This window comes from Apium graveolens, chromosome 5 (assembly GCF_009905375.1).
Source record: "Apium graveolens cultivar Ventura chromosome 5, ASM990537v1, whole genome shotgun sequence".
NCBI classification, from domain to species: Eukaryota; Viridiplantae; Streptophyta; class Magnoliopsida; order Apiales; family Apiaceae; genus Apium; species Apium graveolens.
Window position 1 is genome coordinate 38,255,472 of NC_133651.1, and position 18,776 is coordinate 38,274,247.

At 34.5% G+C, this 18,776-nt stretch overlaps 1 protein-coding gene across 3 annotated transcripts; it reads right to left on the reverse strand.

Moving 5' to 3' along the window:
- Nucleotides 1–741: 741 nt before the first annotated feature.
- On the reverse strand, nt 742–11,857 carry LOC141723862 (coatomer subunit beta'-2-like). 3 transcript variants are annotated; one of them, XR_012576384.1, is made up of 26 exons: nt 11,702–11,857; nt 11,564–11,584; nt 11,412–11,473; nt 10,675–10,729; nt 10,553–10,589; nt 10,096–10,421; nt 9,881–10,012; nt 9,558–9,706; nt 8,388–8,456; nt 7,860–8,010; nt 7,702–7,767; nt 6,742–6,930; nt 6,269–6,409; nt 6,085–6,159; nt 5,788–5,964; nt 5,609–5,700; nt 5,404–5,520; nt 4,511–4,625; nt 4,279–4,350; nt 3,782–3,978; nt 3,605–3,698; nt 3,086–3,192; nt 2,663–2,792; nt 2,038–2,238; nt 1,523–1,590; nt 742–1,082 (listed from the first exon to the last, which is right to left on the reverse strand). XR_012576384.1 is itself a non-coding variant. In XM_074525794.1 (26 exons), exons 1-25 carry the CDS (start codon nt 11,702–11,704, stop codon nt 1,562–1,564), a joined length of 2,766 nt encoding a protein of 921 aa, XP_074381895.1. In that variant the 5' UTR covers nt 11,705–11,857; the 3' UTR covers nt 742–1,082; nt 1,523–1,561. The 3 variants fall into 3 exon arrangements, 1 of the variants encoding a protein (XP_074381895.1); XR_012576383.1 differs by having other exon boundaries at nt 2,004–2,238; XM_074525794.1 differs by having other exon boundaries at nt 2,079–2,238.
- Between the last annotated feature and the right edge of the window lie 6,919 nt (nt 11,858–18,776).

An 18,776-nucleotide genomic window follows, 5' to 3' on the forward strand; every position in this document is an offset into this window, starting at 1 on the left:
TACTTTTAAATTACTTAATTAAAAATAGTATGTATTTAATAGTTGATAAAATTTATTGTTTGAATAAAATTTATCTTAAAAAGAAAAACATATTTCATTAAATTCTAAATAAAAGTAAGCACGTCAAATGCATAAGTTAAAAATTAAATGAATATAAATAAGTTATTACACTTTTTTTTTGAGGAAAAAAATAGTTTAATATAATAGTTTATTACACAATAATTTTAAGATTAAACAGTTTAATATAATAGTTATGTAATATAATATGTAAAATTTAGATAAGTTTTAAAGCAGATGGGCTAAGGTGGCCTCACTCTCTCATCTAATTCTGATTCCGAATCCCATAACCGTTCAATACGAAAAACAGAAACAAAACACAGCTTCTAATTTCAATGATGTACTCACCAAATTACCTTACCTATAATTTATATTTTTCCAAAAAGAAAAATCTACACGTCCCAATGGTTTGGTTTTCTATTTAGTTTCAAACGTATCTTTTCATCATCAGAGAGTTGCAAATATTTTAGGTACAAGTACATATCTCATCTCATTATCGTTTTTTTATCAGCTACGATGCTAATAAATATGTATAAACAAATTCACAATTAAACAGAAAAATATTAGCCGAAAATTTTCTCTAACATTACTATTTTCATTGCTCATCTCATAGATCCGGAGTTCAACACTTTCTCGTTTAACTGTTAAATGGACTGTCCAAACTAAACCACCACTAACACTGGATCAAAGAATCTTTATCGAATTTACAATACTGAATATCATCAAAATGTCGCACGCAGTTATCTCAATTACCGTTGATATCATCAAAATGTTGCACGCACTTATCTCAATTACCGTTGATATCACAAACTCTGCATTTGAAGTGACTACTTGAAAATTTGGCCAAACAAATTGGCTTTAAAAAAATTGGTAAAACTACAGGTAACTAAACTGGATTTTTAACGGACACTTTGAGTATATATAGTATATGTATTCTGCTGATAGAATTCAATCTGCTACAAATCACACCACTGGTGCACTGACACTCTGTTCCACAACCAACTCTTCCAGGCCCTTCAGAGAACCTACAAAAGTAAAAACATAAATAAACTACGAGGAACCTATGTTTTGGGGCAGAAAATAGCTTCTTCAAGGAGAATTGTGGACAAAAAATGATATCAGGGACAGGACCATGTTCCACAAATTAGCAGTACCTGTGCTAACACCGCAATTTTATTTAATATTCTAATTAACAGGATATTAGAGGAACAGAAGTGCATTTCATAAGCAATGATTAATTTAAAAAAACAAAAAGAACTTCATAAAGAGGTAAAACGACACTTCCACCTAAAGGCCATTTATGCATATTTGGAAAGATAACACCCATATTTCTTAATTCGTAAGGCAGTACACAGCAGGAGAGTTCTAAAAAGTGTGTTTTAATGACAAAACTTTCAATCCTACAGAATAAATTGTTCAAAGAGAAACATTTTATCAGCTCAATTTTAAGAAAAAAATATCTTACCTCGAAAAAGAACTGAATACAACAGGAACCAAGTGTCTGTCACTGAATCTGGTGGCGCGGTGTAAGCACTGTGAGTCAAATGTGAAGGGAGAAACCAAAAATTAGAAAAGACTACAGCTTAGAAGAATTACAATAACTAGCATCAGAATCAAAATTAACAAGAACTAAATAGAAGTATAGACTTTTTTTTAACTGTCTCTGGTTTGGGAAGAGGAATCACCAATGAAAAAGACCACTCTGTGACATTTCTTGCCACTTAAAAATCAAATTAAATAAAAACTGAAAGCTTCATATCTTTTAATGTTAACACTTTTTACTTGGGTATTCTATTTTACCAGAACTAAAAAATAAAGGAGAGAGGAAGAAAAATACGAAAAAGACTATTATTTTTAGTTGAGAATATCTACTTTAAGTGGATTAGAAAGATGGGATTGTGGAATGTGAGTCATATATCGCAACCAAGAGAAAATCAATTAATCACCAGCAAAAAATTTGGGATTTCACATTGGCCCAACCAATTTCTTTTAAGCTGACGGGTTTCCTGCATTATTCGTACCCCACTCTTCTTCCTCTTCGTTACCATTAACGAATACTGCACCATCTGTAGAGTCTGCATCCACCACAACACTCTCGTCATGACTATCCTGTTTTTGATCATCTAGCCCCTCCTCGCCATCTGGCCCTTCTGGCATCTCATTTCCATTCTGCTCTGAATCCTGACCAAACAAAATAATAAAAGAAAATAGTTCAACATCAAATTCGGAATAACATGTAAACTAGAGACTAAACAAACCAAAATTAAAATTAAGGATAACTGATACGAAGAAAACAAAATTGTGTCCTTCCTTCTTCATACTCTTTTTGGGCTAACTTTTCCCTATGTACTTGCTAATAAATTTCTTAGAAAAATTGGAAAGTTCAACACAGCATAGCTAATTAAGTTCAGGAAAAAAAAATCAATTTCATGAAAACAAGTAGATCTATAACATAAATAACAATGTGATCTCACTTAGCAATCCGGAGCAACACATCAGACCTAAAATGCACACTTAACAAGATAACTTTTGAGCTATGTAGAAGCATTTTTCCAAAATTTCATATTTTCTGGATCGGAAATTGGATATAAGCATGAATACATACATCATGATCTAAGCCACCATTTTGATGTGGTTCCTCTTCGTCCACATGCATGTTTCTAAATGCTTCCACAAGATTGACATTTGATCTATTAATGTGGTTTACATACTCCGAGGCAGGAGGATAAATATTTCTGCAAGGAAATCAGAAAAATTTATTTCACAAGTGTCAAATAATTTTCTTATCAAAAGAACAGACATTCAGATATCCATAATGCTGGTACTTCCCAGTCATATAAGCAAGTACAAATGATTCTGAAAAATCCACAGTACTGATATACAAGTACGATTGCACTAGAGTTATCAAGTTAAGATATAGATATGAAAATTGTGACAGTGCAGCATGAATACAATAATAGATAAGGTAATACATCAGGCATGGTAAAGAAGAGTAGGAGAACTGAAGAAGGCCAAAAGTAGATTAAACCTTGTCTCTGCAACTTTTGTTTCAACACCAAGTGCAAGTTGCCAATCCTCAAACAAATTTGGATACTCTTCAGGATCAGCCAAAGATTCTGCAGCTTTTTGGTTGATCTGGATCAATTTCAATGGAGGATGGTTGAAGTTCAGATTTGGACAGGAATTAAAAGCTCAAGATGCAAACAAATTTGATCACAAGTGTTCAGGAACTACAAATAATTCAATTTTATGGTGAAATTGCTGAGGGGGGAAATGAGAGAATATTGGATATGGTAAAAGTTATATACTATTCCTGTAAAAATATTCAACATATAATTCTACTATACCCAAGGGACTTCAGTCATTACATTTCATATGCATCGCGCTAATTTATCTTAAAGAATAGAACAACCTCTAGATAGTCCGAAGTAAAAACTTGTTTAAATAGCCTTAGCAGCCATCTTGCTCATTTTAATACTAGCACATGCTTAGGAGTCGATAAGAGCAAGATATAATAAATGCAAAATGCAAGTAAAATGAAATTAACCTTGACAAGATCTTTCCTCCAAAGAGCGACTATTTCTGAAACTTTGCTAGGTAGATAAGATCTTGCCATTAGAGCAGCTTCAGGTATGCGATTGCTGCCAGAATATTGCAGTTAGAATTATTATCACAAGCAGGAGCTGAAAAAGACCAATGTCTTCTGCTTTTTTAAATTACTAACCTGTCAATTAAGAGCTGTAGGCACTCTTCCACCTTACCCAACATAAATAGGCAAAGAAATGCAACATTGTTTTTTCCATTATCTTTGGCAAGCAGTGCAAGTTTAGAAACTTCCTCAGCATCTCCTAAAGAAGAGTAGAGTAACAACAAACCACTCAAGTCATTTGCATGCCTTAAACATTCCTCAGCCATCTCCAACTGCAATGCAAATATATGTTGTGATTTAGAGAGACAACCAACAGTAAGCAATATAAGCTGTGTGGGTACTTGCACAAGGATTTAAAATGTCCAACTAGAAGTGTAAAGATCTAGTCACGTGAACCAGAATCTAAATTTATTATACTCAGATCTTAAGCAAAAGGTTTACAAACACAGTTTTCTACAAATTATTCGTAAGTGTCAAATACAAGAAATAACTTTGCATTGCAGAAGCATTTCTGATATTAACTAGAATAATAAGTTATAGACATAAATTAGAACTCAAGTTTATACAAATACCATTCCAGCAGACATCGCTAATTCACCCAATTGCTTCCATTTGGATTCACTCTGTGATACAGTGGCGATTTCCTAGACGAGACAAACTTATCAGAAATATGCAGCACAAAAAAAATTAAGAAAGAAACTAGACATAAAAAGAAAAAAATTCTAAGCAGATTAGTGACTTGAAAGTGTTCTTCCCACCTCTAAAAACTAATTCAACCTATTTGCACAACTTCAGAGCACTTACCTTGGCAATCTCAAGCTTGCCCAGCTGTATAGACAATTCAAATCTGTAGTCGGGATCTGTAGCAACTTCTAGTGCATCCTCTATCATTCCTCGTGATTCCAAGAAATGAGCCACACTAGACACCGAATTTGGTTAATTTAGATTGTACACTTCATGCATTATTATGTGGTATAAGATACAGGAAATGGTTCAGATTAAAATCAATTTGCATTACATGATAACTGGAACTACCAGAATGAAGTAAAACATGGAAATTGAGAACCACTGAAAAAAGGAGTTCAGATTATAAAATATCGGTTATTCAATAAAATCCTTATATAGAAATAAGACACATCTAAAAGAACCAGTGTACAGTTGGCAGATTTGGGCTCTTAATAAGATAGAACCGTAGACATGTAAGTACTGATTTAATGACTGTTAACAGGTCTGCTGGTATGTGAATAATTCTTATGCTGGTGGGAAATTTCAGGTCTGCCTGACATCCTTTAAATCCTAACTAATATCAGGTCCAAACAGTGTACTACATTAAACTAACATCAAGAGCTAAATGCCATTCCTAGATATGAATAAAAAGAGAAGAAACCAAATTTTTTAAACCCTAAGAATTTACTAGTATTCTATGACAACCACTCTAGTCTTCTTATATAACTGATTGGTGCGATGCCAACTCAGTATCTTTCATAAAAGTACTTGCATTGCCTACTAATTAGCACTTTATGATACATCACAGGATTTGGTTTTTATGATGTCAAAATGCTGTAAATCATGTCAAAACAGATCAATTCAATTCAAACATACATCTTCATTTTAATGAGTGCAAATGTAGATACTCAATTTTTGAAATTAAAGATAAGTGAAAATTAAGGTAAACATGAAAATTATGGTAAACATACCTATTGAGCTGTTCTTTGGGTATTGAAGGTAATAACTGATTAGCTTGTTCCAGTTCCCCACGCATCACAAGTGTCTTGTACTCAACCAAGCTGAGGAGCAACGTATATCCAATAACACTGCAAAGGTAACAAGAATAAAAACTTGAACACCAAGTATCATAGCAGTCAAAGATCACAATTGTAGCTGCCAAATATTTGTTCTCACTTGAACTCCTTATCGATAAGATACACCCTACTTTGATTGGCAAGATATCCCAGCAGGTACATAGGTCGGTCCAAATGAAACATTGTCGTTACCTGAGAATTGATGTCAAATTTTAGATGTATGAACTTTCAGTGCATATAAGAAAACAAATTGGTTAACATGTTTAAATTGTACAATACCTCTCCACCAACACAGTAATTAAGCCTCCAGGAGGAATTGTTATAGATGAAACAATCTCCAACCCAAACACCTGTCCTTACTCGTTCATTTATCTCGTACAGAAGCTCAAAGGCATCTTCTACTCCTTCTTCATCAGTTGTTCTTCCACTCTCCAGATGTGCAGAAACCACCTCTCGCTGCAACAACAAGACTAAAGTAAGAATCATGCCACATTTTTTGGAAAAAGTAAAGCTGAAAAGATTCAAAAAGGCTAACTGCAACACAGGATGCTACAATTAGTATATGAGGGTCCTCACATTGAACTTTAGCATGTAAAATGATGCATCACTAGCAATAGCCACCAGATCACCACTATCAGCCCAGTAAAGATTCTGAAAAAGACACAATTCAACAGAAAATTCAGAAAAAGAATGAATAGTTTCTACAATTAGCAGAACAAAAACAACTTTTAACAAGTGGCAGAAGGTATTGAATGATTACTTTAACAGTGACATCAATTCGCCGAATCAACCTGCACTCAGCCCAATCATAGAAACAAATGAAATCATTTGAGCACATTGCCAATAAGGTTCCGCCATATATACGCTCAGCAGAAAATGTTGGCCGGATACTCTTCTTTTCCTGTGAAATATAACAACATTACTCTACATTCACGATTTCTTGATATACAATGGTGAGATACAGGATAAAGTCTTTTCTGAAGAAGTAAGATACCAATGCAAATAGTCTTTTTAATATTATTATTTAACAACATTACTGGTGGTACTAATGCTTTCTCGAACTTACAACAAAACAAGATTTTGCAGCTAATTTCTCTTAACATTCTATTTATTCATTTCCTATCCTTAAACCGAAATATATATAAATTAGGGTGAAGGAAGGTATCAGACTATCTCTACACACAAAGGAATACTTGACAGATGGGAGATGGGGGGGAGAGTAAAGTTACAGACCTGGAAATTTTTACCAAATAACTTGATTCTCGATGTACTTTCCCTAGCAGCATATTCTCCATCAGGTGACCAAACAATCTCCAGTGCTGAACCAAATGATCTATTTCTCCATGCCAAGGCTGTATATATAATGTATTCACCATCTCCACATACAACAACAAACCGCCCATTGGGATTATGCTTCAAGCTCTGGGAGGGAATATAAAGTGTTATACCATCACACAAATTGTAAATAACAGGTATGTACCAATTAATCTATAAATTTAAGTTGTATGTGGTCAGCATATTGCATAGATGTTCTTTATATATATAAGCAATTACATTGACAGAAATTTAGAAGAAAAACAGACAAATACGAACTAAAGGAAAAAGAAATCACAATACAAAAACAAATTGCTTATTTTATCACAAAATATATATAACTGACCTTATAAAAAGAATATATTGAAAATATTTTGTATCAACACCGTAAGGTTAAGAACACTCAGTTAGCTACCGATACTGAAAATACAGTATAATTTTTACTAGACGAGAGCCTTGTAAATAGATCAAGTTCTTATTTATATTTCAGTAATTTCACCATGCTTATCATAAGAATATCAGTAGGGGATGTGCATACAAAACAATCTAAACCATCTTATATAGCTTTTGTATGATAGGGAATAGAAAAACAAAGTTATGTACAATGTGCAGCTAATAGATGAGATATCATCAACAAATATTATCAGGTCACACACCCATAAGAGAAAAAATGAAATAGATGTCTAGATTTAGATGAATGACGGTATGTGAAGATTATGATCAGCATATCCTGTTACCCGTAAGATATGAAAATATAATTCACCAAGTTCACGTGTAATGAATTTACTACTTCAATAAAATTTCTGCAAATAACTCAATCAATGCTTAAGAATTATCCATAAACATATTCACAAACTAAATATGTTAGTACTAACTCACTTGTGGATAAAGATCACAGGTGCCCAACTCCTTCACCGCCAAAGGCAATCTCTCTCCATCAGAAACCTAAGAAAAAGAGAAAAATACTATAGAATTCAATAAGTTGCCTCATTGAGACATGCAACTACAACAGTTAGAAGACACTGACTGAGCCGGACCTCATAATCTGATCCCACACTCCTGATGTTAACAGTTTGTATCTCGTTATGTTTTGCCCATATAACTTTTCCGCTGTTGTCCATACTAGCTACAGGTTCCTCTCGTCCAATTTTCACCATGATGGTCCCTTCATCATAACCAATTACAACCCTGTGGAAGAAGGGTAATACAATGATGTTGGGTTGTTTCAATGACAAAAATAAGTTTGAAACACTTAAAATTGGCAGGCAAGAAAACTGAACAAGACTCTCTACATTTTCATCTTATATCCCAACCAAGAAAACCATATAGATCAACTCAACTCTACATTTACAATCTCTTACCTCATGAATTGACTTCTACGAGTCTCTCGAAGGAAATATTGGGCACTCGGAATTTAACAACAGTTAATAATTCAATATTTAAAATTTCAGAATAAGTATGGTTTTGAATCTAGAACTGCAATAACAAAACCTATAATCTGATAAAACTAATCCATCTCACAATCAACACTGTGAATAGAATCATGAAATTGAAAACCTAAATACCTTCTAGATCCTTTCATGTATCCAATGGCCCAAACTCTTTCAAGACCATAATTCAATGTGTTTTCAAGCCTGAAAAAAAAATTGTGAGAGAAACATGATAATAAAAAGAGCAGCAAAATCTGAACTCTCATACCTACAAACTAAAACAGGAAATAATAACAATAGCTAACACACTAACAAGGAACTGCAATACAAATAAAGTTATGAGAAATGACACATTTTTTTAGCAAAAAAAATTGAAAATGCATACAATCTGCAAATAACTTATGACAATCCAACATCTTGTTTATTGATATTGATATTGAACCTATAATTCGGTTATTAAAATTGTTGACCTAGGGCAAGATCAGACACTCCGATTACCCAAAATGATTGTTGTAACCACGAAGAAACGATGGTTTCTACATAAGAAAACTATTACTGGAACCGTCCCCTTAGCTATTGAACTCTTTTCGGACTTTTAGGTTTTCCTAGAGGCTTGGCCCCAGGTCCTGGGCAGTGGCTGAGCTCACCAATTAATACAACTAAACTGATATATGTGACCACCAATGATAAAAGGCTCCCTGAAGGAAAAGGATAGGTCCTAACATATTTTGCTAACTGCAATTTCTTCAAGTGCCTTGTGCCTTTAAAATAGAGCCCATACATTGAAGTTCATACAATGGAAGACAAAGAAGAAGCCAAGGAATAGGTCGTATGATTAAGATTAGCAGATAGCAGAACACATCCAGAAAGCCCAACTTACAAGTGAGGCTTAGCTCCATGCAACCAAAGGTCCTAACATCTACGATACAAAAATACGACAAGATATAGAGATTGGGAACATAGGGAGAAGGAAAAGGTTCGAAACAGGCATGAAGGGATATCGACTTGAAAACAAATTATGTGCAATCCGAAAACCTATTTTTAAAAATAGCAACCTAAATTTGTAACTTAATCTTATGATGACCTGATTGAAGTTTATATACCCTCCAGTTTGGTAAGCCTAATTATTTATCACTGAAAGTATTCCAACTGTTAAAACAGTAGAGCTTATAACTTATTATGACTTGAATGAAGTCTATATTACTCCGGTTTGGTAAGTCTCTGATTATTTATCAGTTATCACTGACCATATGCTTCATAGAAATCTTAAAGTAATTTAGTAGTTCCAAGAGACAAAAAATGTACCTATATGTGGTCGAGTGCCATATACGTACAGTACCATCCTCTGAACCTGTTATTATTATGGGAAGTTCAGGATGAAAACAAACAGCAGACACATTGTGTGTATGACCTTCTAGAGTCTGAACACAACTCTTTGTTTGGTAATCCCACACCTGTTTCATATGATTCACACACACACAATCACCAGGAATTACATTCAGAATGATCTATGGCACACAGACACGCACACACATACAGAGAGAGACGGGGGGGGGGGGGGGAGAGAGAGAGAGAGAGAGAGAGAGAGAGAGAGAGAGAGAGAGAGAGAGAGAGAGAGAGATGCAGACCTTAGCAGTGTGATCATCAGAACCAGTGATGAGATATGGTTTATCCCCGCCAGTGAAGTAATCTACACAATTGACTCCTTTCAGATGGGCATCCAATGTGAAGTTCGGATCAGGAGACCCAAGATTCCATATCTTCAAGAGAACAAATTGCCATCAGATTTAAGCAAATTCAGAAGATTAATTAGGAAACATATTACGGGAAGTCATGTACGTACCTTGATGGTACGATCAAGGGATGCACTTGCAAAAGTATTAGTGTCCTTAGGATTAAATGTAACTTGCATGACATAATGAGAATGACCCTCAAAAATTTGAGTGCAAATCCATCCTTTCTCCCAGTCCCAGAGCTTTATAAGCATGTCATCAGCTGATGACAGCACGTATGGAAGGTTTGGATGAACAGCAACACACCTAATATAGTCTGTGTGCGCCTCAAAGACTTTGACCTTATCCATTGTATTGTAGTTGTATACACGAATATACATATCATCTGCGCCAGCAACAACCCACTGCTTGCGTGGTATAAACTTGGCCGACCTTACTGCAAGGTCAACAAGTGGCATTTATAATAATCTCAGTTTATACTTCATATTCCTAATCGAATGAAATAAAAACATATTCCGACTGAATATAAATATATTGAACAAACACAGGGGCACGTATATAAAGTACCTGGTAACTCTGTCACCTCGAAAGATTTTGCCATAGTCTGCAGCCGTGAGAATGACAATTGTATTAGCAACAAATAGTTACAAACATAATATCAGGTACCTCAACAAATAAATGGTACATACCTGAGACTGGTAATTCCATATGCACACAGTGCCAGAGTACAAACTTGCCAGAATCCTATGAAAACCGACACACATAAAATCACAAGGATCAAGGACCGACTAATATAAAATTTATATTAATATAACTGGATTACATAATATCTTCCTCAATGTCTAAGTAAAATAATTCAACCTTTACTTAGTAGCAAAAGACGGACGCAAAATTAGAAAACAATATATAAGAATATAATAGATATTGCAGTCAATCAGATAACACATACAGCTTATATATGTACACAGAGATTCATTTAGTAGCAAAAGACATCCAATCGTCCTTATCCATTAAAACTGAAAACAGTATATAATAGTATAACGGACAATGCAAAGAATTCAAGAAAACATGCAAGTTCATAATAAAAAAAGATAAACAGCTTGAATAAGACTATAACCGACATACAACTTAAATATGTACACAGGAATTCATTTATTAGCAGAAGACATTCATACATCCTAATATATTTTTCTGAAAACAATATATAAGAATATAACAGACGATGCAAAGAATTGCAGAAAACAGGCAACTTAAAAACCGAAAGTCCTCTACGTAAAACCGATAACAATAATTACAAAAACGAATTCGATAACACAGGCAACTCAATAAACTGAAAACTCAATCTACCAAAAGACAACTCAAACAAACGTGAAAGGCAATGAATTTCGATAATGATAACACGAAAAGACGAACAACGACAAATTACCATGGCTCAGTAGGATGTAGATCGACAGACTTAACTCTCTCCGATCTCTGCGCTAGTTTTCTCTGATCCAATAAACTAACATCAGTAAATCACTCAAACAACTAACGAAACCTAATAATCACACGCACATCACATCAATTAAACAAGCTCACCTTGATTTCAAGTCTGAGAGGCTGTTCCAAAGCAATGCCAAAACAAACAAATCATAATCAGCGAGCAATTTAACAACAGATCTAAAAATAACAAACAGCGTGATCTAATTGAAATTGTATTAGATCTAATAAACTAACCATTGCAACGAATTGAATAGATCCGAACTGAGATCCGAGTAAATTGAACGAGCTTGAGATCTATTTATTTATTCGAATTGCACGTTTAGTGTTTGATAAAATGAAAGTGTGTGTGATGAGGGCTTTGGATATGTAATTTCTCAAAGGAAGATGAAATTTATATGAATGTAAATAGAGTGATGGATAGTTTAATTGTAGTTGTAATTTATTTTTTTACGGTACACAGCAGAGGACCAATTAAAAACATGCACCTTGCTGCCCTGCTGATATGTTTTGTTTTGATTTTATTTAGCATGGCATGTGGGTTAGTTTAATCAAAAAAACATAAATTGTGCTTTTTTATATTTTCTCATAAATATACTTTTTTATATTTTCTCATAAATATAATATATTTATGAGATGTGAGATTGATACATACTTGCATAATACACGGGTCATTTTCTAAATATTTTTTATACACCGTGCAATTATATTAGTACTATTGTTGATTATTTTCTTATTGTTAAATATTGTGTTACATCTAAAATATATCAAATATAAGTTGGGCATTAATCAATGTGTATGATTTTAATGTAAGATGTTGGTAACGTACACAATGTTTCTAATATAACTAATTGATCAAAATATATATATATATATATATATATTCTTGTTTGAGTCATGTAATTTATATTTACTGAATAAATACAGGCGGAGAAGTCACTCTATATTTAAAAGATAAAAAATTAAAGTTAATTTATAGAACGTTGTCGGTATGTTCATAAAAACTAGACTAAAAGTTAACACATATATTTAGTGCACAGTCTGAGTAATTTTTTTGAGTTTTTGTTAAATAACCCTGAGTAATGAGCTACTTTATTACTTTTTTGACAAATAAAAAGCAACAGTTTTCATTAACTTGAACATAATTCATTAACTTGAACATAATACAGTCGGGACAAACTCCCAATTGTCGATACAACCAGTTTGTAAAACAAATAACACGTTGTGTATATGTTGTGTACTTGATGATTTCATGAACAAAACACCTTGGTAGATTTTACTTAGTGAAATTATGTAGCACTCGACGGATAAGATTTATAGTCCCGACGGATGACTCATTATAGTCCCGACGGGTGATGACTTATTATCCATCGAGTGAGTAGCTCATGTAACAATAAGTCTGTAGCACATTTCTGCATACACCATTGTATAGATTCTGTAAGTAGTATTCAAGTCATGTTGGCTTTAACTAGATATGCAGAATAGGCTGATTAATTGTACATAGATGATGTCTTGTAATTCTGCATAAATGAAATGAAGTCAAGTGCCAGATTGCTACCCGACGGATAAACTACAATGAAGTCGACGGATGATCAACTAGACAACCCGACGGATGATCAATAACTCGACGGATGATCAATAACTCGACGGATGATCATGAACCCGACGGATAAAGAATTCAAATATCTGTTGACAGTGACAACACAGTCACATGCGTCGAGTGGATGCAAACGGAATGTGGTAGCCTATTCAACTGGGTTTTTGAGAATAAAGAAACATTGTCATTTCCCTGCTATGAAGAAGATATTCAAAGATGTTGGAATAGAGTAATGAAGTAGCATTGTAATAGACTAGATAGTTTTTGTTTTATTATCTTATCTTATTACTTTGTAATCTTGGTGATATATAAACCAAGAAGTAGCAACTAAGAAACTACTGATCTAAGCAGAAAAGCAGAGAAACATTTGTAAGCAGAATTCTTAGCATTTCTCTATAGTCTTAGTTGTTCAATTATTGTAAGCAGTTGTGAGCATTTTGCACACATGGTTCTCTCGATATATAATATATATCTCTGGCGGAATCATTCAAATCCACCAGAAAGTTTTTAAAGACTCTTGTTTTTAATTACTTGTATTTTGATTCACTTAAGTCTTTATTCCGCATTCTACTATGCAATTCACACTATATATATATATATATATTTGAGTTAGAACATTTTTATTCAAGAAAAAGTTTCAAGAATTCCATTCAACCCCCCTTCTGTAATTCTTGTTATATTGTTAAGGGACTAACAATTGGTATCAGAGCAAGCTCTTAACTTACAAAGAGTTTAAAGATCAAAACAATACAGCAAGATGAACAAGAAGGATGTTGGAGTCAAGATCCCTTTTTTGGATAAAGATAATTACCATCATTGGAAGGTAAAGATGCATCTTCATTTGTTTTCTCAAGATGAGGCCTATGTTGACTGCATAGAAAGAGGCCATCATGTTCCAATGAGAGTTGCAACAGGAAACGAGCCATCAATCCCCAAGCCAAGGCATGAATGGTCTGATCCTGATATTGAACAAGTCAGGAAGGATAAAAAGGCCATGAACATCCTATTTAATGGAGTTGATGGAAACATGTTTGACAATATTATCAACTGCAAAACTGCCAAGGATGTTTGGGATACAATACAGATCATCTGTGATGGCACTGAGCAAGTTAGAGAAAATAAGATGTAGTTCTTGATTCAGCAATATGAGCATTTTCATAATGAAGAAAGTGAGTCTCTCACTGGCATTTTTAGTAGGTTTCAAAAACTACTAAATGCTCTAAAGTTGCATGGAAGGATCTATCAGACAAAAGACTCCAATATGAAATTCCTTAGATCTCTTCCAAAGGAATGGAGACCAATGACAGTCTCATTAAGAAACCCACAAGATTATAAGGAGTTTACTTTGGAGAGACTGTATGGCATCCTGAAAACTTATGAGCTTGAAATAGAGCAAGATGAGAGGATGGAGAGAGGAAAGAAGAAAGGAGGATCCATTGCACTAGTTGCTGAGTTGGAGAAAGAGAAGGAGATGAAGATGGAAGTTGTTGAATCAACTTCAAGGGTCTGTGAGAACAAGGGCAAGGGGCTTGCAGTAGAAAGTGAAGATTCTTTGAGCCAAGATGACATGGAGGACATTGATGAACACCTAGCATTTCTTTCTAGGAGATTTTCCAAGCTCAAGAAGAACTTTGGAGCAGCCAAGCCAAATAGAAACATGGTGGATAAATCAAAATTCAAATGTTTCAAATGTGGCTTGGCAGGGCATTTTGCCAGTGAATGTAGGAAGTCAGATTCCAGTAAGAAAAAGTTTGAGCCTGTGGATTATAAGCAAAAATACTTTGAACTGCTCAAACAAAAGGAAAGGGCTTTCATAACACAAGAAAATGACTGGGCAGCAGATGGTCTGGATGAAGATGAAGATGTCAGCTATGTCAATCTAGCCCTAATGGCCAAGTCTGATGAAACAGAAACAAGTTCTTCAAGTAATCAGGGAAACATAAAGAATCTTTGGTACTTGGATAGTGGTTGTTCAAGACACATGACTGGTGATTCTACCCTGCTCACAGAGTTCAAGGAGAGAGCTGGCCCAAGTATTACTTTTGGAGATGACAGCAAGGGTTATACTGTGGGATATGGCTTGATTTCAAAGGACAATGTCATCATTGAGGAGGTTTCCTTAGTGGATGGTCTCAAACACAATTTGTTGAGTATCAGCCAACTTTGTGATAAATGCAACTCAGTAACCTTCAACTCAGAAGCCTGTGTTGTGACTAATAAAAGAAGCAACAAAGTGGTTCTCACTGGTGTGAGAAAAGAAAATGTGTACCTAGCTGATTTCAACTCATCTAATGCAGAATATGTTACTTGTCTTCTCAGTAAAGCAAGTCAGGATGAAAGTTGGCTATGGCACAAGAAGCTATCACATTTAAACTTTAAGACCATAAATGAGCTAGTAAAGAAAGAACTGGTTAGAGGCATTCCTCTAGTGGAGTTTTCTAAGGATGGACTGTGTGATGCCTACCAAAAAGGGAAGCAGATTAAAGCATCATTCAGGATGAAACTTGATTCAACAATTGAAGAACCTTTGCAACTGCTTCACATGGATTTGTTTGGACCAGTCAATGTGTTGTCCATCTCAAGGAAAAGATTTTGCCTAGTAATTGTAGATGATTTCTCAAAGTTCTCTTGGACATATTTCCTAAAGTCTAAAGATGAGGCTAGTGAAATCATCATCAATCACATAAGGCAAGTCAATAATCATCCTGATTTCAAGGTTAGAAGAATCAGGAGTGACAATGGAACTGAGTTGAAGAATTCTGTCATGAGAGCATTTTGTGAGGAAAATGGGATTCATCATGAATTTTCAGCAGCAAGGACTCCACAACAGAATGGAGTAGTGGAAAGGAAGAATAGATCACTTATTGAAGCTGCAAGGACAATGCTTGAAGAATCTAAACTGTCAACCTATTTATGGGCTGAAGCTGTAAATACTGCATGCTACACTCAGAATATTTTTCTGGTTAATCAAGCAAGATGCATGACTCCCTATCAATTGTTCAAGAACAAGAAGCCAACTCTAAATTTTCTTCATGTCTTTGGCTGCAAGTGCTATATTCTGAGAAATCAAACTGATCAAAATGGAAAGTTTGATGCTAAAGCAGGTGAAGAAATTTTTGTTGGATATGCTGTTGGTAAAGCATATAGAGTCTACAATCTAAGAACCAACATTATTGTGGAATCAATAGATGTTGTGTTTGATGATAAAAAGATTGAAGGACTGAAAGATGGAGATTACCATGAGAGCCTCAAATTCGACAATGTGGAGATGGTTAGTGATGAAAGTGATCAAGAAACAGTGTCTAAGGATAATGCAGATAAATCTACTACCAATGAAGCACAAAACTCAACATTTGTCGAGTTGCATAATGCTTCATCCGTCGGGAGGCAATCTGTGTTATCCGTCGGGAGACAACCAGCTTCATCCGTCGGTACTCAAAATTCACCATCCGCCGAGTTATCAAAAGGAGCAGGAAGTCAAGATAGATCACCTATAGAAAGTTCCCCTTTCTCAAATCAAAGATCCACAAACTCAGGGGGAGTTTCTAACAATCAAAACTCAATCAAACATCAAGACAACAATGAGGTTTCTTCATCTAGAGCTAATCTACCTCAACAAAGAAAATGGACAAAAGATCACCCCTTTGAGCTTATTATTGGTGATGTTTCTTCTAGAGTTCAAACAAGAAGAGCAACTCAAGAAGAATGTCTATACAGTAGCTTTCTTTCCAAGGAAGAGCCAAAGAAGGTAGAAGAAGCTTTGTTGGATCCTGATTGGATTTTAGCTATGCAGGAGGAACTAAACCAATTTGAAAGGAATAATGTATGGAAGCTGGTGCCCAAGCCTAAAAGAAAGAATTTAATAGACACCAAGTGGGTATTCATAAACAAGATGGATGAAAATGGCATAGTTGTCAGGAACAAAGCTAGATCGGTTGCTAAAAGCTACTATCAACAAGAAGGAATAGATTTTGATGAAACATTTGCTCCTGTTGCAAGACTTGAAGCCATCAGAATTTTCTTAGCCTATGCAGCCCATACCAATTTCATGGTCTATCAAATGGATGTCAAAAGTGCCTTTCTGAATGGAGATTTGGAGGAAGAAGTCTATGTCAGTCAACCTCCTGGTTTTGAAGATCCAAATTTTCCAGATCATGTCTATTATCTTTTGAAAGCACTTTATGGACTAAAGCAAGCACCTAGAGCCTGGTATGACACTTTATCAAAGTTTCTTTTGGAAAATCACTTCACAAGAGGTACTGTAGATAAAACTATATTTTTCAAAAATGTTAATGGCTCTAGTATACTTGTTCAAATTTATGTAGATGATATTATTTTTGTCTCTACAGATGAGAAACTTTGCAAAAAGTTTGCCAAACTGATGCAAAGTAAGTATGAAATGAGTATGATGGGAGAACTAACTTACTTTCTTGGCTTACAAGTTAAGCAAGTTAGTGATGAAATATTCATTAGTCAAACTAAATACATTTTTGATCTTTTAAACAAGTTTGATCTAGTGGATTGCACATCTGCAAAAACTCCCATGGCCACTGCAACTAAGCTTGAATTAAACACTACTGAAAAGTCTGTGGATATTTCAAGTTATAGAGGCATGGTTGACTCAATTCTGTATTTAACAGCTAGTAGGCCATATATAATGTTTGCTACATGTTTATGTGCTAGATTTCAGGCTGATCCTAGAGAATCTCACTTAATAGCTATTAAGAGAATTTTCAGATATCTCAAGGGAACACCAAAACTTGGCATTTGGTACCCTAGAGATTCTGGTTTTGATCTAACTGGTTATTCAGATGCAGATTATGCAGTTTGTAGAATTGATAGAAAAAGTACAACAGGAACCTGTCAATTTCTAGGAAATAAGCTTGTGTCCTGGTTCAGTAAAAAGTAAAATTCAGTTTCTACTTCTACAGCTGAAGCTGAATATATTGCTGCTGGTAGTTGCTGTGCACAAATATTATGGATGAAAAATCAATTGCTAGACTATGGTTTGCAAGTTGAGAGGATTCCTATTTTCTGTGATAACACAAGTGCAATTGCCATCACTGAAAATCCAGTACAACATTCAAGGACAAAGCACATAGATATCAAGTACCACTTTATAAGGGAACATGTAATGAATGGTACTGTAGAATTACATTTTGTTCCAAGTGAGAAGCAGCTTGTAGATATCTTTACCAAGCCACTGGATGAATCCACCTTTTCAAGGTAGGTAAGTGAGTTAGGAATGTTTAATTACTCTTAAATCTATATGAGCTAAATTGCAAGTTGAAATGCAGCCAGAAATTTAATTGATCTTTCAGTCTTGGATGAAATTTTGGCTAAGTCAAAATTTACATCTCGATGGATGATCTTTATCCATCGAGTTTGATCATCCTTCGGTATACTATTTGCTAATAAATATCAATTATTTTTCTGGAATATTTTATGTCTCGACAGATAATATTTTATCCTCATCCGTCGAATTATCTTAATCTCAGCCGTTAATTCCATGTACATTATCCATCGAGTATACTTACAGTTTGTAAGCATAACACGACGGATAATGGGTGGAATTTTTACAGTTTATATTTTGAACGGCTATTTTAGGCAATTTCTATTGGTTACTTTATTTTATTTTATTATTTTTATCAGTTATTTTTGAGATAGTATAAAAGCTTATTTCATTTTAATCGCTTTTCTTTTATCATTCTCAAT